Genomic DNA, 25025 nt, shown 5'->3' with positions numbered 1-25025 from the left:
CTGATAATAAACTAAACCTCCTGGTGCCATTCAGGTGCTCAGTTGTGCTGCCAAGGGCTGCGGTGAGGCTGCTCATGGAGCTGCAGCACACAGCCCTCTCTGCTGACCTGAATCATGTAATATCAGGGATGAGTGGAAAAAAAACTGAGGCTGTGGTGGGAGAAGTGCCTTGGGGTGGAAGATAAGGTCTTCTTGTTTCCCACAACACCCTGGGTTTCTTGTCTTCAGTACTGCAAATAAAAACCAGGGAGCCAGTGAGGCTGATTCCCACACTGTAGTGAAGACTCATCAGCATTTGTTTTCCGGTGGCTCCCATCTCTGTAGGAGGATGACTACGCCCTAGGATCAGCTTCCCCATGAGACATCAGCCCCCCAGAGGTTTACTGTCCCCCCTTGGCAGGAAGGACTCTGTGTGTCCCCTCTGTGTCCCATGGGATGGCTCCCGCCAGCAGCATGTCCTCGCAGGGGTCAGTTGGCAGCTCTGCAGGGACCTGGATGTTGTAGAGTCCCACCACTCCAATCCCCAAAAGCTCCTTGGCCACCATAAGGGAGAGAAATGCAATTGTGCCACGCGCTGGAGGTGGGAACCACACACTGAAGCCCCCAGCAGGATCCCTGTCCCAGGGGGGATGAGCTGGGTCTCTCTGCAAGCCTTGGCACTCGGGAGCCCCATCTTCAGATAGGCAACACTTGCAGTTCTCCAGAGCAAATGTGGGAAGTTTCTAATACCTGATCATTATTTTATGGAGTTCAATGAGGTTTTGAAACGTGATATCTCTAATTTATCACCTGCATTAAAATAGGACAACTTATTTTATGGAATCATAGACTGGTTTAGGTTGGAAGGGGCCCATAAAGCTCACGTCATTCCACCCCCTGCCATGGGGTATTTCTGCACCAGCCTTTCCAATGCTTCTTCTCCACATTACCCTGTTTGCATTACCTGCTTCTGGAGACATGTATGATTTATGATTTTACCCTCTCTCCATGGAAATAATAGGGAAAATGTAGGTGCTGCTGATCTGGAGCCTGTTGAAGCCACATCTCCCAGTTTCCAGGAGAAGTCAGGGACATGGATATAAAAAAATGCAATGGCGCCCAATATGCCATTAAGAACAAAAGAGCATCTCAGCAGGGGTTTGGCCTGGACTGGGTCTGGCAGCAGGGGTAAAGCAAGACTGGGACAAACTCTGGGAATTTTTAAGCCAGAGGGAATTTCACAGCAGGAGGAAATGCAGTGGTGGGGCGGGGACTCCTCAGCAAAGCTTTTAAGTGCCACATCGAAATCTTTAAGTAGTTGTACGGACTTTTAAGGTGTCTGACCTTTGACTTGTCAGGGAAAAAAGCAAGGAAGGGATTCCTTTTTCCGCTGGAATAAGTCCAGCTTGGCAGCCCGCACCCAATTAGCAGCAAAAGCCATTAACGACGCAGCATGTGCTGCTCCAGCCTCCGACTCTTCTCACAGACCTTGTGAACTCTGGGACTATTTTCTTTTCAGCCATCCTTTGCCAGCAAAATCTATGCACTGGATGGTCTGTCCTGGGAGAAATCAACTCTGCTGTAGCCTGAGCCATTTTGGGGGGAAAGCAGTGGTTTCTGAGTACTTGGGGAGCTGTTCTGAAAATCCCATTCCCTCCCTATTAAATCACTCAGTCTCTATTGTATGAAAATGTATTAAAATTGTTAATAGACATGTATTAGTTCATTATATATATGTTGCATATATATTTGTTTGTGTGTGTGTGTGTGTGTGTGTGTGTGTGTGTGTGTGTATTAGATTCCACGGTAATGTGCTGAGGCAGTGGAATTTTACTGGAGACTTTGGTAGCATTCATGCTTAAGTAAAACAAACCAAAGGACAACCCCAGCCCTGGAAATGAGGTTTTCCTTCACCAAGCAGCCAAGGAGCTGAGGAATAGAGGTCTGGTTTTTCGGGGAGCCCGGCTGCACTGTTCTCTGCCACTGGAGCAGCACGTGGCTGACGGTTCATCCCTCCTGGGGGAACCACACACGGCTGCAGGGCCCCTGGCACCACTGCTGGCTCACTGGGAGCCCTAAACCTCAGGAAAATACCAGAATTTCCCCTGGGAGTCTCACCATGGCTCTGTTCAGGGCTGAGCTGATGCCATCAGCTCCCGGGAAGGTCCCTGTCCGTGAATGAACATCCTGTTTGGGGCCGGGGGGCTGGGGCACAGCGTGACCAGGCTGGGCCCAGCTCCTGACACAACTGCTCGGGATTTGCCTTTTCCCACAAGCAGTTACATCCCCCTCATAGTCCCTTTCTGGGTGATTAATGACCCTGATGATAGATTTCTGCCACTGCTTCTTCAGGGGGCTGGTCCTGGGCAGAGCAGTCGGGAGCAACTCCCTCTCCCTGACCTTCCCAGGGATGCTCCCAGTTGTCGCTTCCCATGTGAGGGACTAATGTGCAGCTCCGGCACAGCCTCACCTCGGCTGTGAGCTTGGCAATGCTTGCTCCTTCCTCTACATCACTGTGTAACAAGCCATAAGCTAGCCCTGCCAGCCCCAGGGACCCCAATTCCCCATGGGATGTCCCTTGCCTGGAGCTCCCCTTCTCATGGAGTTGGGGGCAGAGCTGGGCCCTGCACACCTCATGTCTGAGTTCAGCAACGTGGTGAGTGCACTGAGTCCCACCCAGGAACAGAACCACTGGGTCAGTGCAGTTTGGCTGTGGGGAAGGGGCCTGGGAAGCTGCAGAGAGGCTGCTGGGTTTTGGGGTGGTCTGTCCCTTGGTGGCCACCCAAGTACTGTGTCCATGCTGAAGTCCCTACTGCCGAGGAGCTGGAGGGACTCCCAGAATGCAGTTGTCCTGGCAATGGGGCAGTGCTAGCAGCTGCCTGGGGAAGGGGATGTCTTGGAAAAAACATCTGTCAGGGATGTTTTCCCTATAGAAATGGATGAGCTGCTCTCCCTGGAAAGCTCCAGGACTCTGGGCTTCACCAGAGTTGTGCATGAATTTCTCAGAACCCTGCCTTTCACCAGTGCCTTTCCCTGGCTTGTTCCTCCTTTTCTGCTCCTTTTCTGTGTGATTTGTGCCTTAAAATAAGGATGGCCCTACCAGCCCTGCCTTCCAGCTCCTACTGAGCTGCTTTCCCTAGCTCGGAGTACCCAGGGCAGGGAACGCTGGGAGGGACCTTGGGAAGAAGAGCAGAATCAGGCTTTAGTAAAAACCCTAGAAAGCAGTTTCATTAAGGCAATAAAACAGCAAGGCAGCTAAAAGCAGATAAATCTACTAATTGTTTGCTCATTAAAAAAGCTCTCCAATAAATTCCTTTAAGGTGATTCCATAAATCTCTCCAATGCCATTAAGGCCAATTGTCTTCAGTTCTTATCTCCCCCCGGGGAAGCCTTTTATGGGTCTACATACAGTGGTTTTAGGATTTGTATTGCAGATGTAATTGAAATTTGATGAGATTATCCTACAAAAGTGACCCCCTGTTCCCCACGGCAGCAGCAGGGAGCAGCAAGTCCTCCCTGGAGAGGCAGATGAAGGCCCCAGGATTGGTGGGACTGGTAGCTCTTGTCCCATGTCTCCAGGAGCCACTGCCAGGCCTTCTGGGGGGGCTGCATGGATGCTGAATGAATGCTGAGACTTGGTCCCAGCTACTACAAACACCTTTTTCTGGCACTGAAAGCATTTGAGCACAAGACAGGCCCATTTGCAGCCACTGGGGCTCCTGCACTGGCTCCATGACAGGTTGGACAGGGTTTGGAGCAACCTAGTCTAGTGGAAGGTGTCCCTGCCCATAGCAGGGGGTTGGAAACAAGATGAGCTTTCAGGTCCCTTCCAACCCAAACCAGTCTGTGATTCTATTTGCCAACAAAGGGCAGGGGATGGGGCTTGCCTTGGCCATGCTGGAGGGACTGGGCAGAGCCCAGATGGAAGGGCCATTCCGCCTCGAGCTTCAATTCTGTGTGTGCATATTAAAAACTTCGAGGAGGATCATCCCCAACCACCCATTATGGGCATTTACCCACTGGCAAAACCCCCTTGAAACCCTGAAATTATGCAGGAGGTGTTTTAGCCTGAGAGCTGCTGGTGCAGGGCTGCTTCCTGCCATAGTGCCGGGTAGTTGCCTTCTTCTCCACTCAGCACTTCCACCATCACAGCTTCCTGCAACCACATCCAGCTCTCCTCAGCCCTGACACTGCTTGCTCCCATCTGAGGGAGCCTGGGCAGGAGCTGGCAGGGGGATGCTGGCACTGGCACCTCCCGTTCCCTGGCTGTGCCGTGCTCCTCTCCAAATGCCAGCTTTCCTGAGTTCACGGCCCGTTTTCCAGCTAGCACACGGGTTACCAGCATTCAGCTTCATTTGCTCATTGCAGGAAGGTGTTATCCTCACTGGGGTCTCACTCTGGTGACACAGAGGGTGGGATTAAATGATGGTCCCAAGCTCAAGAGATCTTTCCTTCTTAACCAAACCACCTTCTGTTTTCAGGCACAGGGCAAGCAGCTGAGTGGCCTCTTGATGTCCCAGCATGCAGCCATGCTGGGCTGGGAGCCCAGCAGTCTTAGAATCATGGAATCATTCAAGGTGGAAAAGCCCTCTAAGATCACTGGGTTCAACTTTCTCTCAGCACTGCCAAGGCCACCATCAACTCATGTCCCCAAGTGCCACATCTGCACTTCTTTTAAATCCCTGCAGGGATGGTGACCCCACCACTGCCCTGGGCAGGCTCTTCCAATGCCTGACCACCTTTTCCATGAAGAAACTCCCTAATATCCAGCCAAAATCTCTGCTGGCACAATCTGGGGCTGTGTCCCATCACTAGCACCATGATGGACCCCCACCTGGCTCCACCATCCTGTCAGGCAGTTGGAGAGTGTGAGAAGGTCCCCCCTGAGCCTCCTTTTTCCAGGCTGAGCTCCCCCAGCTCCCTGAGCTGTTCCTCATCAGACCTGTGCTCCAGACCATTCCCCATCCTTCCATCACCATGGCCTCTGCCACCACAGCCGCACTGGAGCTTCCTGGTTACCCCACATGCTGGTGCTGTGGGACTGGGGAGCAGGTCCCCAAGGGAATGTCACCAGCAGCCTGATTTAAACTGACAGCGGTGCAGAAATTCTGACATGAGCCTGATGTCAGCGCTCAGCCCCTGTGTCCCAGTCCCCTGTTCCGGCAGCAGCTGCTATCTGGCTTTTATTTTCAAGTTTTATTGCTCTGAGATTACAGGTCGTACAAGGGAGGTGTTTCTAACTATCCTTTTCTTACTGAGATGATGTGTCGCTTGATTTTATGTGTGTTTTCTTGATGGCTTTTGCTTTTTGCCTGTGCAAAGCTTTGCATCTGGTTTATGGAGTCAGGCCGGTTCAGCCAATGCCACTCAAATCCTCTGTAAGTGCCCAGCATCCTTATTCCAGACACCCAGGAGTGTAATCACTCTTTAAAAAAAAAAAAAACAAGTCAAAAACAGTGAAGAAAATGTTGAACTTTGGATCTCAGCACATGCAAAGGCCCCAGTGTCCCGGCCAGGACATTAGGCGGTCCTGGGTCTCCTGCAGGATGCATCTCCATAGGAAACTGCTTTCTTCCCGAGACTTGTTGGCCCAGGGTGATGCTGACGCTGTTGTGGAGTCCCAGAGCCAGCTGGGCGTGCTGCTGCGGGTGATGGGGAGGCAGGAGAGCAGTGAGCCTTGGTCAGCACTGGGTGCAGTGATCGGGTCTGGAGCCTGTCCTGCATCCCCTCACCCAACCCCAGGATGACACCAGCAATGGCAACATGGCTTTTGCATTGTCCACGTCGTGGTGGCCGCTCAAGCCGCAGCCTCTCCTCCCCGTGCTGGGCTGTATGGGCTCTCCACCCTGGGTGACAGACCCCAGAGCCACTTTCCCACGGGGCAATATCGCCTGCCCCTGCCCTGCCCCCTCGGCTCCTCTCTGATGTGGCCTCTGAAGGATGTGGTGACAATAAAAGTGTGAGGCCAGAGAGGTGCTAAGGGAGGTGAGGCGGTTGGTTTCCTGTTAGCACCAATGCAACAAGCCCCAGCTCTTCCCGCTGCCCGGAGCCAGCCGGTTCCCAGCCCGCTCCCACACCACAAGCTCCATTTACAGTTATTTGCTAAAACAACACAGAGTGTGTGAACTCCCTCTAGGCCAAAAATAACTGCCGCCCCATTAACTCCAACTGTTTGTTTGTTTTCAGCTGTTTTCTGCCCTTATCGCAGGAGGGAGCCTGCCTGCCGGGGGGCCTCCAAGGGGAGTGGGGTGGGCACCCCCGCCACCCGTCATAGCTGGGCAGAGACTTTGAGCCCCCCTTGCACCCTGTCCCGGGGAGATTTTGTTGCACTGGATTAAAAGCAGGAGTGACAGGCTCGTGCCTCTGGGCTGGCTGGGTTTTTGCTCTGTGGTGTGTAATGGGGGCTCCTGGAGATCTCCTCCACAGGGACAGGGCAGCGGGGTCACAGTGAGATGTCTTCCAGCCCTGCCCCCTTGACAACTTGCTTCCACCAGATTTTAGGGACCTGATGGGATTGTGGCCATAGCAAAGGGTTGTGGCTGCCTCTGGCTGCAGGAGCCAGGGAATGGATCAGCAAATGTCCCTGTAGGAGCTAAACAGGGTCAGTTGAAAGAAGGGGCTTAGTGGACTTCCTTAGGGGCTTAGGAAGAGGGGCTGGGCAGCCCAAGGTTAGCAGCTGAAGCTTTCTTCATGGAAAGGGTGGTCAGGCACTGGCAGCCCAGGGCAGTGGTGGAGTCACCATCCCTGGACTTGTTCAAAAGCCGTGTGGATGTGGCACTTTGGGACATGGGTTAGTGGTGAGCTTTGGCAGTGCTGGGGGAACAGTTGGGTTCAATGACCTCAGAGGGCTTTTCCAACCAGAATGATTCCATCATTCTAAGGAGGGCTGCAGCCCTTCCCATTACCCGTCTTCACTGCCTGCTGGCTTCAGCCCACATGAGGAGACATTGAATGGGCATCTCTGCCTTCCTGTGCGATATTCTGCTTTTTGGCTCCTTTCCTATGGGAATCAGCATAAGGTCCCCATGGACTTTTCTCTGCTCTAGCTTTTTCAGCTCAGTCCCTGCCTTTTTGCTTCATGTCTTTTACTGTGTAAGATGTGATTTCTCCTTTTTTTAACTCTTCTGCCTTTGACAATCGTGTTTATGGAGCAGGTTTTGCTGGCACTTAAGAGCACATGACAGTTGCATCCATCCCTGTGTCCATCTCACGTCACTGCCGTGGTGGGGAGGGATCTAGCAAAGTCCTCAGCATTGCTCTTGGTTCTTGCCAAGACACCTAGGATGGAACTGGGACATCCAGGAGTGCTGCTGAAACCCCTCACACACTGGTGCCCCACAGCTGTCCCCAGGAGGGGTCACCCCACCATCCCCTCAGGAGGTGGCAAAATGCAGCAAGAGTGTGGGACTGACCACCTTACAGAGCAAAAGTGACCCGGAGCAGAAAATCCAGGGAGTGTTGCAGGGCGGTTAAATCTCCTGTTTGTCACTTCTCAGCCATAGTCAGAAAGTCCCTTAAATGCCCTTTTCCACAATCAAAAATAAGAAGTTGTGCCTGACGGGAAGGAGAAGGGAGTATTTTGTAGGCTGGATGAAATCAAGCGTGTCACTCCCACGCAGGTCACTGTCTCAGCCACTTCTCCATCGCACCCGTGAGCTCTCACCTCTGCAGCCACTTTGCAGAGCTTGTGGAAACTCTGTCTGCCCGATGAAAATTACCTTCACAGGGAGCCAAGGCCAGGAAATTCATTAAAAAATTACTATTTAAAGTGCCCCCAATATGCCTCACCTGAGGGTCTCCAATTACAGTGGACTTTCTGGGGAAGGGTCGCATTATCCACCCTGGGGAATTGCTTCTCAGAGGTGGGCTGTGGGAAATGTCTGCATTTGCCAAAATGGTCTTTCTGCTTCTGTGAGGAAGATCTGGCCCTGTGTGGAAAACTGACAGCCTTGCCTGATGTTGGCAGGCTCCCTCGGACTTCCTCAATCAAAACCATCACATGTGACCACTGGTGCACGAAAGCCTATGTGATACCCTCGCAGAGATAAAGTGGAAAAGTCAATGAGGAACTGATGGAGCTGAAAGAAATATTATCCAGGAGGTTGTGAGCTGTTGCAAGTCATAAAATGTGGAGCAAAAGCCTTTCTTTGGCAATAGCAGTAGCTGTCCAGATTGATTCATTTGGGCAGGGGCTGCCCTGGACTGTGGTGGTCATCCAGGACCATTTTATCTCCATTATCTTTGCATGGATGAGGTTAATAATGGGGCTGTGGGGAACACAGTAATAGAGATTTTCTTCCTGCTCAGGAAGATTTTGCAGTTTGGAGTTTGGACAGTGCAGAATGAGCCACCAGCTTTGGTGTTTTGTTTGTTGACTCTACTGGAATGTTTATGGTTGTCATCAATGTGATTTCTAATTGCAGGAGGTTCTTTCCAATATTTCTCTCCCCTGCTGACAGTCAAATGTTATTCCCACCCAGCAAGTTTCCCCTTACATGACAGATGAGGATGGTTCATGGCATGTGAAAATTTCTCACCTTATTTTACAGTCTCCTCTGGTTCAGATCTGCCTGGTGTTCCTCTCTTCATCTGTCTGTTTGCAATGGGATGGTCACCCCATCTTAATCCGATGGAAAGCCTCTTCCCGCCTCCATGTTTCAGTAAATCTCTTGATATCTCACATTTCCCTGGGGAAGGAAAGGCTTCGGGGGGATCTGATCCCAGCCCATCCCTATGAGGGTGTTCCAAGGCAGGGGAGGTGCAGGCTGAGCAAGAGGCCATGGCTGTGTGTTGGATGGTCACTGTGCTGGTAATTAGACACTGATGAGCTGGCCTTGGTGGAGCCTGGCAGAGCTCTGCCCTCTCACCTCCTCTGGGGCAGTGGGGTGGTCCTGGAGGTGAGGCCAGTCCTGAGACCCCCTCTCACCTCCCATCCCCTGGGGAGCTTCACCCTCGCTGAGCCCTGGCACATCATAAGGATGATCTGGTAACCCTGGCACTAAGCATGGCAGCCTTAGAGGCACTGGAGATGTACCTGGAGTCTGGTGAGCTTTGAGTCTCCTGCTGTGGCCACAGCTTGTGTGGATCAGAGGTGCTGTGGTGGGTGCAGGGCAGCAGGGCTGCTTCAGGCTTGATGGGTGGGAACATCACTGGGTGCCACTTGCACAGCACATGAATGCTCAGGTAGGAATTATATTTAAGACTGCCAAACCAGAGGATTCTCAGCCAACAGCTTTCCATTACTCATGTCCTCAGGAGACTCCAGCCCTGACTTTCAGAGCTGGGTGTCACAGCTTCCCAGGACAGCAGGTTTGGCCTGGGGCCTGGTTTTTTGTACTGGGGTACATGTGATGTCCCCAGGGGCTCGAGCGATGACATTTTCCTTTCAGACTTTGCAGAGTAGCAGGAGACATTTATGGTGCTGTCTGACACAGGAGATTCCTCATTTCTCCTTTCTCCTCTGGGAAAATGTTCAGAGAACAAAAAATAAATTTTAAAAGACAGAGTAGTCTCTTTTTCTAGTTTTGAGAAGTTAGTGCTCTGTTTGTTGCAGGTAGTGGAGAGATGGATGTTCACTGTGTGGAAGGAACCATGCTTGGTTGCTTTCAAGTCCATCATCTCCAAGGCCTCCAACAACTCACATGGAGTGAGAGAGACTCTGGAAATAGGGCTCAGAAATGGGCTCAGCACAAATCTTGAGCCTGTGGTGCCCCTGAATGCTGGTCTGGCTGGTCCTGGACCATTTCTTTTGGGCAACAGGGAGCTTTGGGCTGCCCCTGCCTCTCCCAGAGCAGAAACTTCCCCTTCCCTGCCTGATCATGTGACCCAGCTTCAGCGTGGTTGCAGAGTACCTACAGCTGGAACAACACAGCTAAAATTAATTTGATAGGGAATAGAGGGCTGAAGACACTGAAGAGCAGGAAACTCATGTGCTGGGCCTGTGTTTTGGGGCTATGGGCACCCCAGAGAAGCCCCCGTACACCAGCGGGACCCCCAGTGGCTGGCAGGTGCCAGCACCATGTCAGCTCTATGGTCCCACCACAGGCCCTGCTCCCAGGGAATCCGCCCCTGGCAGATCTGCATCTCAGGAGGGTTTATTCAGCTTCCTGGACACTTAGCAGTGTCTGGTGCTTCAGTCTGAGCTATTCGGCCGCATTGGTAGCTTGGAGAGGAATAGGTCTGATCCCTGATATCCCCTGATATCCCTAAATGCTGATAGGAAATATTGTCCTTGGCTAGTGTTGCCCCCCACGGGCAAGGAAGGGCAGGATGCAGCTCAACACCAAACTCAGAGGAGTCTGAGTCCTGTCCCTGGGGTCTCCGCTGTGCATGATGTGGTGGGGAGTCAGGGAAAGGAGGCAGAGAGCTGAGTCCACGTGTGCAAAGCCCTTCTCCCCTCACCTGCTGCCTGGCTGCTTCTGTGAGTGCAATACAGGGAAAGAAGGGGAAAGTTGGTTATTTCTCACCTTGGAATAAAGGCAGACCCCCCTCACCAGCCCATCCAGTGGAGGAGCAGTGGGGACACCATCAGCGCCCGCTCCCCCACTCCCCCAGCAAACCTCCCTGCAGAACTGGGGGCACGTTGTTCGTTTGGCTTTTGCTCGTGGCAGGGTTTCAGTGTCGCAGCCACGGCAGGAATTCCCACCTGTTCTCGCCCACAGTCATCCCCCAGCAGAACGGATGGCACTGCAGCTCACTCCAGGGCTGGTGCTGTGTGCCAGCCCTCGGCGTGGGGACTGGCACAGACGGGATGCTTGGTCTGATAGAGCCAAACCCCCAGCTGGGTGTGTGAGATGTTTGAGCCCCTGCCATGCAGCAGTCTCACTGCCTCTCTCCCCTTCTGTCCCTTTGCTGTTTCTGCTACCACCATGTCTCTCCCCAGTGCCCGGGCAGTGGGACACAGCAAGGTGGCAAATCCCTGGACACCAGGACTGTTATTTACTGTCCCAACCTTGTGGGATCCCACTTGAGCCTCTGAGCTCTCCAGCCACTTCATCTTTTTGTTTCCATCTTCACACATTTTTCTGGACAGTGTGTTTTCACATCTCCTGTTTGTTTTGAATGCTGGGGGAGATGGACACACAGCAGTGAATTCCCAGCCTGGAACACGCTGTGTCCACCGCTGGCGCAACACGGGGCCGGGGTGTGAAAGCGCCTGCTGAGAGCGTGGTCATGTTGCAACAGTGACAGCAGCTGCCTGCAGCCATCCTGCTCCTCATGTGGTCACTGCGACTGTGGCCCCCAGGGGAGGAACACAGAGCCCCCCCTCTGACACATGTGGGCAGGTGCCAGTGGGACCCAGCACCACATTTCAGGAGGATGCTGAGCTGGGCTCACCACTGCAGCACAGGGAGGAATCAAGTGCTTCACCCGCAGGGGGTCAGGGAGGAGGGAGGTGGGAGCAGCTGAGGGACTTCACCCCACCCAGGACAGTGCATTATCCTGCTCTTGGCATGATTCTATTTGACGTTTCCTCCCAGTGACTCCGGGGCTGCCCAGTCTCTGTGGTTTGATATCAGCAAAACCCTCTGGGTGGGGGTCGGGTCTGAGCAGGGGAGGGGGCCCATCTCCAACAAGCCCCAGCTCTAGTTCACAGGGTGGCATTGGGCTGGACTGGGCCGGCAGGGGCTCAGCTGCCAGCACTGCTGTCTGTGCTGCTGTGGATGCCAGCTGGAACCAACCACTTGAGCAGGGATTCATCTATCCTAACGAATCTTCCCATGGGATTTTATTGGGCTCTGGTTCTGGGTGGTGCTCAGCCAATGCTGACAGTACTCAGGGATCCACCAGGATGCTCCACCAGCACCCTCTCATTAGCCTTTATTTTAAAACAAGGAGTCTCATGCCAGTCTCAGCAGCTTCAGGACGTGGTCCTGTATCTTGGCAGCAGTGCTGAGTCCTCTGGTCCAGGCCTAAAAATTGGAGCCTTTTGAGTGCTTTGGGTGGTTGTCTGGCTTTGCCCTCAACCTCCAAGGTCACTGAGTCCATGCTGGATGTGCTGCCAGAGGGGATCTCCTCACATTCCACCGGCTTCAGCATCACAGTGGTCCCACCTCTCACAGCTGGCCTCTCCTTGACCACACTCAGGACCTCATCCCACATCCTCTGCTGCTGTTTGGGAGCAGATCCTGTTTCTGGTGGACTCCTGAGGGCTTCGCCCACAGGGTGATTCCTTCTCTCTGTCTGCCAGTTTGTCAGATCCGGGCGGTGTCACTGGGTTTTTTTGACCAGTTCTTCATACTTCTGTGTTTTTCTTTTTGTTGTTGCTTCACCTCAGGTGCCCTCCAGAACAGCCCAGGGATGCACCAGAGTAAAGGCAGGCTGAGGACATGCAGGAAGGGCAGGAGGGGTAGGACCAAACACTGCCCTGCAGCACAGCACAGTGCCCAGAGTGGAGCCTTTGGCCCTGGGCTGGCAGACAGGGGCCCACACTCCCTGCCATCTCTGCCTGGTGAGGAGCACAGGGACAGCAGGATGGAGTCACACCAGGCTCTATTTCTACCAGGGCCTCCAGCAGGTTGGAGCTCCCTGCAGGGACCTTGGCTTTCCTCTCCTTCCCACAGAAAGCTCAAGGAGAGGTGAGGCTTGGCTCTGTGGAAATGCAGATGGATTTGCTTGCCCAGCATTTGTCCTCAGGTAGATGTCAGCAGGTACCTGAGGAAGTGGGGCCACTTGTGCCTGTGGCGGTGGCATAGGCTGGGTGCCAGCTGTGCCTTCCACTGGGTGCAGGAACTGAACTGAGGTGGTTCACAGTGATGTAGGCAAGGCAGAAGCACCCAGGAGAACCCTGCACTGTCCTTGAGCACCAAGCTGGCATTGCCATCCATGCTGATACTGGCACTCAGGCTGGCATTAGCACCCACACTGATGTTGGCCTTAAACACCCACTGGACTGGCCTTAAACACCCAAACTGGAGTTGGCACCCAGGCTGGTGTTAGCAATCCAGGCTGGAATTAGCTCCCAGGCTGGTGTAAAACAGCCAGACAGGCACCAGCACCTAGGTTGGCAGGAGCACCCAGGCAGCATCTCTTGACTGGATTGAGGGGCAGAGGGACAAGATCAGGATGCAGCAAAGGTAATGCTAGAAAAGGATTTTACTGGATTTGGTGGAACTTGCAGGAAAATAACAACAGCCCTGGTAGAGCTGAGGAAAACCTGGAGTGATTGGACAGGGCTTGGAGCAAGCTGGGATAGTGGAAGATGTCCCTGCCCATGGCAGGGAGTTGAAACGAGATGACTTTAAAGGTCCCTTCCAACCTAAACTAGTCTGTGATTCTAATGTCCCAATTAGGTGGCAGTGCCCTTCTCTGGGGCAGACCCCTTCAGTGCTGGCACCTGTGGGGTGCAGGACAGCTGCAACCTGCATGCTGTCCCCTGCTAGACCCAAACCAACCCCCAGCCTGGCCAGGCTAAGGGTTATTTTTGGCATTGGGAGTGCAAAAGGCAAGTGTCAGGAAGGGATGCAGGGTTGGGGGGTGACAGCAGCCCTGCCACGTCGTGCCCTCCTCAGCCCCGTCTGCACCTTGGGGTCAACATCAGCAGGAAGGTGGTTTGGCTTAATCCAAACCTGGGTGCCCCAGTGACACTTTGTTCTTGATCCCAACCAGCAGCAGCAGCACTAACCCTGCCTGGCCTCTGCAGTGCTGCGGCCAAGCCCGAGAGGGGCCATGCTGGGGTTTCAGGTCCAGACCCTCTGTCTGCAGCAGTTTCTGTCTCCCAAGGGATTTAGGGGCACTGCTTCCCTTCATACCCGGGGCACAAAACTTCCTGGCAGCCTGACGATCCTTGTGTGAAGGCAGCCTGGGTCCCAGTGAATGCTGCCATCCCTGTTGTTCTCCTCAGAAGGGCCGAAGAGGAACCTCAGTGTGGGTCTTTGGAGGATCTTCCATGGGAAATGCTGAGATACTGTGGCCTTTGGAGCAATGGAGTCTTTGGCAGTGTGTCCTTTTTGGGGTGCCTTGGCCTTGTGCTGGCTCTGAGCAACTGAGAGTGAGGCTTGGGGACTTCATCCCATGTGACCACCAGATTAACAGGGGGTTAAACCCCACCATACCAGCTCAGCCTGGAGCATTTTTGCCTCTTCACTTTCTCCCTGGTCTTGTGACACAAAGAGCAAAGCTGCCAGTTTGCCCGGAATGACCTCTGTGCCCTCCAAACCTAACCCCTTCCTCAGAAAGACAAAAATCTCATTGCCTTGCACCTCCATCTGTTTAGTGAACAGTTTAACCTAACAAGATTAGCATTCAGGGTTGGCTCTTCTACTTTTACGTTTTTCCCTTGCCGTTTGCAAAGAAAACAGCATTGGATTTGGGACAAAAGCTTGAAACCCCTCATTTGTAAGTAGTGCAGACTTTGGAAACTGTTTTGTTCCAAAGTTATCTGGGGAAGGGCTTGTGAATCCTCTCCTAAAACAAACAGGAGCTGGACAAGGGGCTCAGCCACAGGGAGGATGGAGCCCAGCACAAGGCATTGTGCCCAGCACTGGGGAAATTCCAGCAGGTTATTCCCCCCAAGGAAGTTTGTGAGGAGAGAGGGTCGTGGTAGCAGAGAGAGGCTGTGGTGAGGTGGCTGAAACAGGAGTGAATTGTTCCCTGTTTCCCCACAGGCACCCTCTATCCTGTTGGGAACACATGGGGAGTGCAGGCACGTGGAGGTGATGGATGAAGCCGTGGCAGGAAAGGGTCATAGAGTCATAGAATCACAGAATCATGGAACTGTTAAGGTTGGAAAAGACCTTTCAGATCATCAAGTCCAACTGAGACCACCACCATGTTCACCACTAAACCATGTTCCCAGGTGCCACATCCACGTGTTTTTTGAACACTTCCAGGGGTAATGACTCTATCACTGCCCTGGGCAGCCTGTTCCAGGGCTTGACCACCGTTTCTACGAAAAAAGATTTGCTAATATGTAGTCATGAAAGAGCAGTGGGTGTCAAAGCCGAAGTAACCTGTGAGGGGACACAAGTGGATTTTTTTAAGTGTGTGTGATCCTTAACCACCACCACATCCCTCCTCCACAGGAACCCCTTCCAGCAGGCTCAGCCTTGGTCCTCTGCTGTAGCCTGGCACTGCCCAGGGAGGTGACAGACTAAAGAGTCCCTAGGGAATCTTCGTCAGGGTGGGGGGGAAAAGGTAAGGGGTCTGATTTTCATTCTCTGGGACTGTTTTCCCCTCCCTCATCTCCCGCCCACCCCCTCCCTTTTCTCCACATTATGCTGAGCTTGAATTGGGCCTTCACAAAGGGGATTAGGGGCCGGTTGCTGATAAATAGGAGAGCAGGTTGGAAGCGTGGGAACCAGCCATGGCGCAGCACGGAGGGACATTCCTGCTCCGGAGGGCCGGGCGGGAGCAAAAGTCCGGGCTAACCCCGGGTCACCCGGGGGACCCAGCGCCTGAGAAGATTTGTTCGGACACTGGCTTTTGTTGTGCACAGTTCCGTGTCAGCCCAGCGTGTCTCTCGCTGCTGTTGATGGGGAAGGAAAGCGCTATTGTCCGGTGCCCGAGGGCCCCCCTTTCACCGCGGCGCTTTCGGGGTGACGTCAAGGCGGTACGTGGGAACCCGAGCAGCCAGCCCAGAGCAGGGCCAGTGGTCCCAGCCGTGCTCCGTGTCTGCCGAGGCCAGCAGGGATGCCCACAGGGTCCCAGGGAGCTGAGCGTTGCCTGTGGGGCCAGAGCTCTGCCTTCCCCGTGCAAACTATCCCGGTAGTGCTGCGAGAGCCACAGCCAGGTGGGATGGATCCTCCAGCAGACAACTGGGTGGGAATGTGGAGAGTGTTTTTCTTTATCTCAGCCCCGGCATTATCAGGGAAATTTCCCAGAGAGAGGGGTGATCCCGCCAAGAAATTCCTGCTGGGAAATGTCTGCTGGCTGAGAGGGTGGCCGCCCAGCCTGCAAGTCCCAGGGCTGTCTGTGGCATCCACTCTCGCTGCACCTCACACCTGCCGATGGGTTGAGAATCCTTCATCCTGATGGTTTTACTCTCCTCCTGGAGACCCCAAGAGAGGTGGGAGAAGGGCCTGGGACAGGTCTGACTCACCCCTGCTCCAGCTCCTGCTCTGGCCTCTTTTCGGGAAGAGGCCAGGCAGGGAATTTCCCCGATGAGCACTGTGGGCTTGTGCAGTGAGGCTGCCCGGGACAGCCAAATGAGGCTCAGCTGCTTTGCATCTGGCGCCGGGGCTGGAGCAGCACAGCAGAGCATCTGGGGACAGGCGGCGTGCCAGGGAGGGAGCCTGCTGGGAAAATCACTCCAGCCCGCCTCTGCCTCCTCCCCCCCCCCGTGACCTGACAGCGAGGAGCTGCAGGTGACCTTGAACCCTCCCATTGGTCCTGGCTGGGCTCAGCACAGTTCATCCTCCACCTCTATGCTCAAAAAAGGAGCTGAGCACCAAGGATGGGACTTGCTCCCGGCCCTCCCCTCCTCCTCTGAAGCCCAATTTTGCTGCCAAAGGCTCCATCACCACATTCTCCAGGGTCTTGGCAGGGATCACCAGGATGAAGGACACTCCAGAGCTGGCCCCAAAAGCTCAAACGAGCCGAAGTCAAATGGTATAAACGGCCATATCCAAGTGTATATAGATGTGCACCAACAGGCTTTGTGTCCAGCAGGGAGGCAAAGGGGGAGAGTGACAAATATGTGCTGCCAGAGGGTCCTGTGGCTGCATTCTGCCACACTGGAAAGGAAAACAGAAGCCTCTTCTGTGAGCTGAGATTACCCCAGAGAAATGGGACAGCTCAAGGGGACAGGGGGACTGTGGCTGCTTTGCTGCTGAGGATGCACATTGCCCTTCCTGGGAAATCTGTGTAGGCAGCTCTGGAAATATTCATGGAGGTCACTTGGGAGTCTAGAAGCTGCAGGGGCAGTGTGGCTCTGCTAGGGCTGGGCAGCAGCCAGGGGTTTTTTGAAAGAGCTGTGAAAAAAGCAGGAATAGCTTCCAAGAAGCTGGATTTTCACCTGGTCTGAGTCCTTCCTGGTGGATGGAAAAAACAAGTCACCATCTGGCTGCATTTTTGGGGCCTTGCCCAAAATGCCTCCCTGGCCCTGTGTGTGTCTGAGGGCAGGGACCCACTGTGCTGCTGCCCACCTGTACCCTGTTGCTGAGTCAGCACTTGGCAAGCCACAGTGTCCCTGGTGAGCCTGGGAGCATGCACAGGTGGGAACAAGGATGAGGATGGGAATGGGAATGAGACTGAGGATTGGGATTGGAATGGGAATGAGGACTAGGATGAGTCTTTTTAGCAGGGCCTGTTGCAACAGGACAAGGGGTGATGGTTTTAAATTAAAAGAGGAGACATTAATATTAGACATAAGGAAGAGGTTCTTTTACAGTGAGAGTGGGGAGGCCCTGGCACAGGTTTCCCAGAGAAGCTGTGGAAAGTGGAAGCTGTGGAAGCCCTGGAAGTGTTCAAGGCCAGGTTGGACAGGGCTTGGAGCAACCTGGGATAATGGAAGGAGTCCCTGCCTGTGGCAGGAGGAAGGGAACTGAATGGTCTTTAAGGCCACTTCCAACCCAACACATTCTGTAAGGATGAGGATGGGACAGAGATGCTCTCCTGCTCGAACCAGATGGGATGCTTTCAGACATATCACTCTTGCACAAGCCCAGCTGTGTTGCCCAGGCTCCTCTGTCCCTCACCCCACCTGCCCAGTTACTCCTCCTCCTCCTCTCCTGTGGGTCCAGAGACCCACAGGATTGGAGGGAGCTGGGATGGGAACAGCCTGAGACAACCAAGTCCTGGGTGTCGCAGTGTGGTCCTGGTGGATGTGGCTGTGGCACATTCCATGGGCACAGAGGGGCAACTCCCCGGCACCAGGAAGGGGATGGTGCTCTGGGTGAGGCTACTTCTTCCAGCCACTGCCCTTTGGGTGCCTGACTCCAATCATCTTCTGCATTCTCCAGCAGTACCACCCACTTGCCTACAAACCCCTCCCATGGTGCAGCATCACCCACCCCCAGCCAGGCTGAGCTCCTCTGGAGTGCTTGGAGGAGCTGCCTGGCCACCATTATCTCCAGCCTCTCCCACCATGGCTCCCCCCTGCTGAAGGGACTCAGCCAATCCCTGCCTGCTGTTGGAATTTTCTATAGAAAATAAATAGTCCTGCAGCAGGAGAGGATTTTATCCTCATTTTTATTATTCCCAGCTCTCCGAGTCCCCACCTTGGCCCTGCCTAATCCAATACAGCTGTTTCCTGTGCTCCACAACAGCCCTGACGCTCCAGCCCATTTATTTAAATAGGTAAGATCCGGATTTCCAGAGCAAAACAAACAGTGCTGGATGACTGAACGGCTCCAGCCTGAACCCCCTGTGCCCCACCAGTGCCTCCAAGCCTTCAATCCTCTTCTGTCCCCCTGGGTTCCCCTCTGCCACCGTGGCAGGACAGGGACGGCTGGAGAAGGCACTTGTGGAGGTGCTGATGGTGGCCAGTTTGATTCCTTTATTCCAGTGCTGGGAGAGGGCCAAGGGAAATTGTCCAGTTGTCCCAAAAGAGCACATTTCTCTGACTGGAATCTTTAAGGCTTTTGCCTGGGAAACCAGCGGATCAGACCTCTCCTTTCCATCAGTGGGATGTTAAGCCCCTGTGCCCCTCCACAGCTCTGTAAACCCTGGTGCATGTGTACCAGGGGAGAAAATTCCCCTTGGTCAATCTGTCTGGGATTAGTTAGAAGGATAAATAATAAATGTGAGAAAGGCAAGTCACCAGGATGTTTGGGTTCAGCAGGGGAGGCAGGCTGGGAACATCAAGGGTGTTAAGATGGACTCTCGAGTTTTGCCGGGCTGAGCTTTATGGCTGTTTTGCAGCATTAGATGGAATTTGGGTTGCTGCGGTTATGGAAAAGAATTAACAACAGGTGCTAATTGCTTCCTTATATTAGGAAGAAGTTCTTCCCTGTGAGGGTGGTGAGGCCCTGGCAGAGGTTGCCCAGAGAAACTGTGACTGCCTCATCCCTGGAATTGTTCAAGGGCAGGTTGGACAGGGCTTGGGATAGTGGAAGGTGTCCCTGCCCATAGCAGGGGGTGGAACTGGATGATCTTAAAGTTCCCTTCCAACTCAAACCAGTCTGTGATTCTGTGGTTCTATGATTTGAGCATCCAGAAAGCAGCCTGGAACACCGGAGCTCTGTGGGTTACCTCACTGGCACTCATGGAGTGCATGGGGCAAACTCCCGGCCCTTCTAACCATCCTTGTGTGGAACACATCAGCCAGCACAGACAGCACAGGTGGGTACTGCTCAGGCATGGACTGGGGCAGACCTGCCAGGGCTCCCCTTACCCCAGCACCCCACCCGCACCACAGGTTTGAGCTTGTGACGCTCACTGGGGACAGCCCCGTGTGCCAGGAGCTGTGGTGACTCTGCGCCTCAGCCCTCCTTTGGTCCTGAGCCCCCTGGCCCACGAGTGTCTCCATTCCCATGACTCATCCCTTTGGCTCTCTGAGGAAAAGCCGTTTGCTGGTGTGAAAACTCTTTAGTGTTAATTCCTGGCTGATTGGGTGCAGTTCTGTGCCGTGGCGATGCTGACGTGTCCTGACGCCACACGGCCTGTCCCGGGCGCGCTCACTGATGGCCCCATCGCTGCTCCCAGCAGTGGCACTGCCTGGCAGGAGCCCAGCCCAGGCCACGGCCCTTCCCCATGGGAATGCCACTGGGATGCCATCTGTGGGTGTATGTTTCCCAGTGACAGCTTGGGGCAGAGCTTGCCCCAGGTGCCGCCAACACCAGTGGCACATGACTGCCGTGGGGCAGTGCTTGGCCAGGCCTCCTGTAGGAGTCCCAGAGTTAGAATGCTTCACATGACCCTGTTGCTTCCTTTTCCTTTTCCTTTTCCTTTTCCTTTTCCTTTTCCTTTTCCTTTTCCTTTTCCTTTTCCTTTTCCTTTTCCTTTTCCTTTTCCTTTTCCTTTTCCTTTTCCTTTTTTCCCCTTGTTATTCTTTTTCTCTCTCTTCCTAATTTTCTTTCTATTTGTCTCTTTCTCTCTCTTCTTAATTTTCTTTCTATTTTTCTATTTCTCTCGTTCTCCTGCTCTCCTGGCTATTCCCATTACCCAACTGTACTCCCTCTGCAGTTCACACCCAACAGGCACTTTGTTCCCTGCTGCTTTACAAAGACTCACTGCCCTTCGACAGAGGTGCCCCCGTGCCCTGACACCCTGACCTGTGTGGTGACACAGGTCACCTTTATACCAGAACCCAGAAATAAACCGTGGCTGGACCATGAGCTGCTGGTTGTTTGCCAGTATGACAGTAAGCTTCCCTCTCTCCTGGGCTGGAGGCTGGGCAGGGCGGCTGGGATGGTTCCTTTGGGAACCAGCTTGTCACCCACAGTCAGGAATGCCAGGGCGCAGGGACATCTGCCCGCCGGGACACGTGGCCCCAGCCCGGCGGGCTGGCTCTGCGTGGGCACGAGTTCACAGACGTGAGCCGAGTTTGAGCTGATGGGAGGGAGAGCAGGCACCTGAAAGCAGCCAAATTTTGGGGGCACTGAGCAGTTTGCTGGTGACTGCAGAGGTGGTAGAGGTGACCGGAGCTCACCCACCACCCCTCTCCCAAGGGCAGGGGCCATTTGGTCGCGGCAGCCTCGGGCTCAGGCGGTGCCGGCGCGGTGCGGGGAGGGGGCGGCGAGAGGGGCCTGGTTCGCACCTCGGCGGGAGATGAAAGAGCCGCTGGGCCGGGAGATGAAAGCGCCGGCGGGGCCGCGGCGAGCGAGGACGGAGGTGAGGGGAAGCCCCGAGAGTTGTTTTTCTTCTCATCTCTGCGGCGCAGCGGGACAGCGGCAGCCAGTGCCAGGCTTTCCCAGGGCCAGAGCAGAGCCGGACCCCGCAGCGCCGGGGTCCCCTCCCGGTTCCAGACCGAGATGCCGAAGCAGCGGCAGAACCCACTGAGCATCCGTCAGGATGTTGCATGGAGGGAGGGAGGCTCTGGGGCTGTTTGTTGAAGGAGGAGTGTAGAGGGGATAATAATCTCTCCTTTAATAATTTTATCATGGCGAGTTAATAACCTCTCCTTTGCCTGAGACGGAAGCTGTGAGAGCAGGAATGCCAGGGGCAGTCAAAGTCAGCCTGAGCCAAGCAGGTGTTCCCTGAGCTGCTGAGGATGTTCTGCTCCAGAGGTCCCTGTAACCTCCTGCACTGGAGTGGTGTGTCCCCAGTGGCTCCTGCAGAGCAGTGACAGCAGAGGCTGGCGCTCTGGCAGACAGGCACTCACACTTTCTTTAGGACTTGGAGGTTTGGATTTTGATGTGCCTTGGGCTTTGAGATTGAGTCTCCAAGACCAATGTCAAGCTGCGTCTCCAAAAAATTTCTCCCCGGGGTCCATTTTTTATTTCTGTGTATCATTTTTGGATACGAGAAGGGCCTGGGCTGTTTGAAGTGCCTCAGCCTTGCAGGTATGAATGAAATGGGGCTGAGCAGGCACAGATCCCACCCAGCTGCTCCCTTCGGCTCTCTCCCAGGGTTAACCCCGAGTCTGCTCACCCCAGCAGCTCAAGCGGAGCTCAAAAAGTTTTATCCTCCAGCCCTGGCCCTGTGTGTCTCAGAGCTCTGCCAGGCTGCAGGACCTTCTGGTGACCAGGGTCCCTGACTGGCTATTACCGCAAGGGCAGTGAGGAACAGGGCAGTGACCCCTGATATGGCAGGTGAGGACCAGAAAGGCTTCAGGGCCCACGGGGAGTTGATGAGGATGCTGATGGAGCCAGAGAGGTCTCCAGCTTGGCTTCTGCATGACCCAGACTGCATGTGCTCATCCCTGCATGGACTGACCTGAAAAATTGTGGAAATCACTTGTTTCAGCTTAAAATGTTGTGTTTGCATTTAATTTTCATTGCCTCAGGGTGGCTTGGCTGGACCTCTTTGATTGGTTTCAGGCAGACCTCAGGTGGGGAAGCAGAAAATCTGAAGCCACCTAAACCACTCTCCATTTGTGTCTCCTGGCTGCTCTCCCAGCAGGTCCGGGGCTGCCGCCCGCTCTGGGGACCGCCCTGTGCACCTCTCACCCTGCACACACCGGGCACCTGGGGCTGGGGAGCTGCTCCAGGGAGCTGGGCTGGAATGAAGGCACCGGACAAACCCTCCCAGTTTCTCTCTCTCAGCTGCAACAACTCTGACAGTGTTCTGCCTGCTCCTCCCTGGAAAACACCAAGCCTTTCAGGACCTGTGAGGTTCAATTGGCATTGGGAAGTCTGGGGACAATGGTCTGAGGGACAAAGGTCCCGACTCAGCTCTGTGCCTCCCCTCTGCACCAGCTCTCCCTCCTCCTGCCTCATCCACCCCAAATGGTGGGTAAGGATTGCTTTTCACCTTGTCCGAAGCTTCACACCTGTGGCCTTGTCTCGATTCCTGACTCGAAGGTGCTTCTGAACCACACACAGGCAGCGACAGCTCACCCACGTGTTCATCTCCATCACATGGACATCTGTGAGTGCAGGGCAGGCTCTGCCCTCGCTTCTCAAGCACCACAGCACCTGTGTCAGGTGGGGAACTAAACCTGCCCAGGGTTTCCCAGGACACTAGGAGTGAACCAAGAGTTTTTGAAATCAGCTCAGAATTGCACTGGGACAGAGCCTGCATTATCATACCTTTGCTTCCTCCTGAATTCCAGTCCTCTGACACGATTAGATCAAACCTGATGACCCAAATCTGACTGCAGCAACTGAGAGGAGAAATGACCCTCCAAAAAGAGCAGCCTGGCCACCCTGGACCGCTGCACCCATCCACAGAGGGGCAGCCAGGCAGCACCAAAACCAGTCACCAGGTTTAATTCAATTACTTTGCAGAACAGCACCGGTGGCACCTCTACAGCATCCACAGCAGTGGGACAGCCTGTGCAAAACAGCTGAGTGGGCTGGGGCCAGGAGCCAATAAACACGTGAGCCATGAGAAACCCACTTGCCTCTCTGCAACGGGACCTGCCGATGGAGCTGGGGGAGCACATGGGCACCCCATTCATGGGAGTTGGCCAGCAGCTAGTTGGGAGTCCTGGCAAAGTCTCCCAGCCCTTCGAGACAGGCAGGTTGTGGGGTCAGGGAGGGAGCTGCCTTCGGAGCCAAATGCAGGTAGAGGCAGGCATGGAAGGAAGCAATAGGGAGTAGGGAGAAAGGAAAAAACTGGGCACACATCCCTCCTTCCACCTGCTTTCCTCATTAGGAGCGTGGAGCTGGTTGAGGCTCCAAGGCAACATGTGAATCTGGAATCTGTGGGGTCTTGCAAGGATGTGTCCCCAGTTTTGGGACACCTGATGTGGCTTTGGGCACCTCTCAAGCCCACTCCCCCAAGTTGCCAAGGGTCTCCAAACAATAATGGGGCAGAGCAGGTATTGTTAATGTGAAGAAACCAGGAAAACTTTTCATTTCAAGACCTCTCCTGTGGCCCCTTCTTTATCTGAGTGTCAAGCAGCTGCGATGGGCAGAAGCTCAAGCTGCTGCCCCAGACAGGTCTCATTTAATAAAAAACCTGAGTGAAGAGGATGCTACTCCAACTGTTCCTCTTCTGATACAATGTCTGCCAATGTCTGGGGCAGGGAGTCACGGTCCCAGATGATTCATGTCCCACCCCTGCTGCTGCCATGTTCCCAGGGAGGCCTGTGCTGCTGTGCTCAGTGCTCATCTGGCCGCTCTGGATGCTGACCTGGGGCTTGGCTGTTGTGCAGATGGGCTTTTCCGCGGCCTGTGATGTTTTCCCAGTCTCGCTTCCCACCTTTCAGAATAGTCTGAAGGAGAGTGGGAGTTTCGGATGTTGCAAATCCCAACCTGCTTTGGTCAGTGGTGAGAGAAGAACCAACCTGAGCCCTGCAAACTGCTCAAGGGGAGCCGGGGGGGAGCTGATGAGGGTCTGTCAGCCTGGGGAACAGTCAGTCTGTCTGTCCAGGGAACAGCCAGGACAGCGTGCCTTCATGGAGACAGGCTCCCTGCAGCATAAACGCCAGGGGAGGGAGTCCCCCTTTCACCCCCACCTACAGCCCCATCCCCCCCTCTGCAAGGAGGGGCAGGCAAGGGCCACCTCAACCATCTCGGGGGCTGAAAGAAGGACCCCTCACCCCGGGGATGGTTCTCCAGCTCCATCCCCCCAGGACTGCGTGCCCGGCTGACCCCCCACTCACAGAGCCCCTTCCACCCCCAGCGCACACCCCAGGACTGGCGGGGTCTGGGAGCCGGCGGGGAGGGCTGGCCCCGGAGCCCCCCTAAGTGCACTGGGGTTGGGTTTTTCCCACTCCTGGGAACCAAGCGTCGGATTTTGTTGACGAACAGAGCGTAGCTTTCATGTGAAAAGGTTAGTACAGTATGTTAGTTCCTAATGAGGGGATAATAGAGTCTGATTCTCACACTCCGGAGACTGCGAGGTGACAGCAGCACGGGAGAAGGGTATTTAACACCTTCGCCTTGGGAACCTTTTCCCTTCCCAGCCAGAGTCCCCCTGCCTTGCCAAGAGCAGGGAGGAGGAGGAGGAAAAGGAGGAGGAGCGCGGTGCAACGCCTTTGTCCTCGCTTCCCTTTCGCACCACGATCCCAATCCTATCGGCACACGCGTCCCCGCAGCCGGCAGAAGAGCCTGGGAAACAGTCGGACAATAATTCAGAACCTGGCTCCCTGTCGCTGGCTCACGGTGTCACAGTGTCCCTAGCTACAGGCACCGCGGGGAGGCTGCGGGTCGTGGTGCCTGGTGGGGACAGGGCCCCCGGGCGGGTGTGTGGGGCTGTGGGGATGAGCCCCCCGGATGGCGGGTGCCCTCAGTCTGCGTCCCCGTGGCTGTCACCTCCCTCGCCGTGTCTGTGCCAGGGGCTCACGGTGCCACCTGGGGCATCCTCAGTGGAAGCCTGGGCAGTGAAGCACAGCCCAGGTGCTGCATGGGGAGGATTTAAGGGCCCTGCTGCCTGCCTTACTTTTCCTAGAAAAGTCAAGATTTCTTCCTAAATCCAGCCTCAGACCCGCCATCCCACTGCAGTGAAGCAGGAGGACAAACCCTGTGAGTTCATGCCACCTGCAGGTGGCTGTGACCCCTCCAGGGCTGCCAGGCATCTACAGCCACATGCCATCCCGGGCTGGGGGGTCACATATA

The 25025-nt window shown here is 54.6% G+C and overlaps 1 protein-coding gene across 5 annotated transcripts in view; it reads left to right on the top strand.

The window, feature by feature from the left end:
- EXD3 (exonuclease 3'-5' domain containing 3) overlaps positions 1-25025 on the top strand; it is a 226210-nt gene that overhangs the window by 174439 nt on the left and 26746 nt on the right. The window contains exon 19 of one of the 5 annotated variants that reach the window (XM_039386781.1): positions 21840-24772. The exons of 3 other annotated variants lie outside the window; for them this stretch is intronic. In XM_039386781.1, coding sequence (XP_039242715.1) covers positions 21840-21881 — 42 coding nt within the window. In that variant the 3' untranslated portion in view covers positions 21882-24772. Of the gene's footprint in view, positions 1-21805; positions 24773-25025 lie in introns of those variants that run through there. One more of the 5 variants, XM_039386782.1, reaches the window with a different exon arrangement.

This window comes from Pipra filicauda, unplaced genomic scaffold (genome assembly GCF_003945595.2).
Source record: "Pipra filicauda isolate LSUMZ 115617 unplaced genomic scaffold, ASM394559v2 scaffold500_size419342_pilon, whole genome shotgun sequence".
NCBI lineage: Eukaryota > Metazoa > Chordata > Aves > Passeriformes > Pipridae > Pipra > Pipra filicauda.
This window is presented reverse-complemented; position numbering and strand designations above follow the sequence as displayed.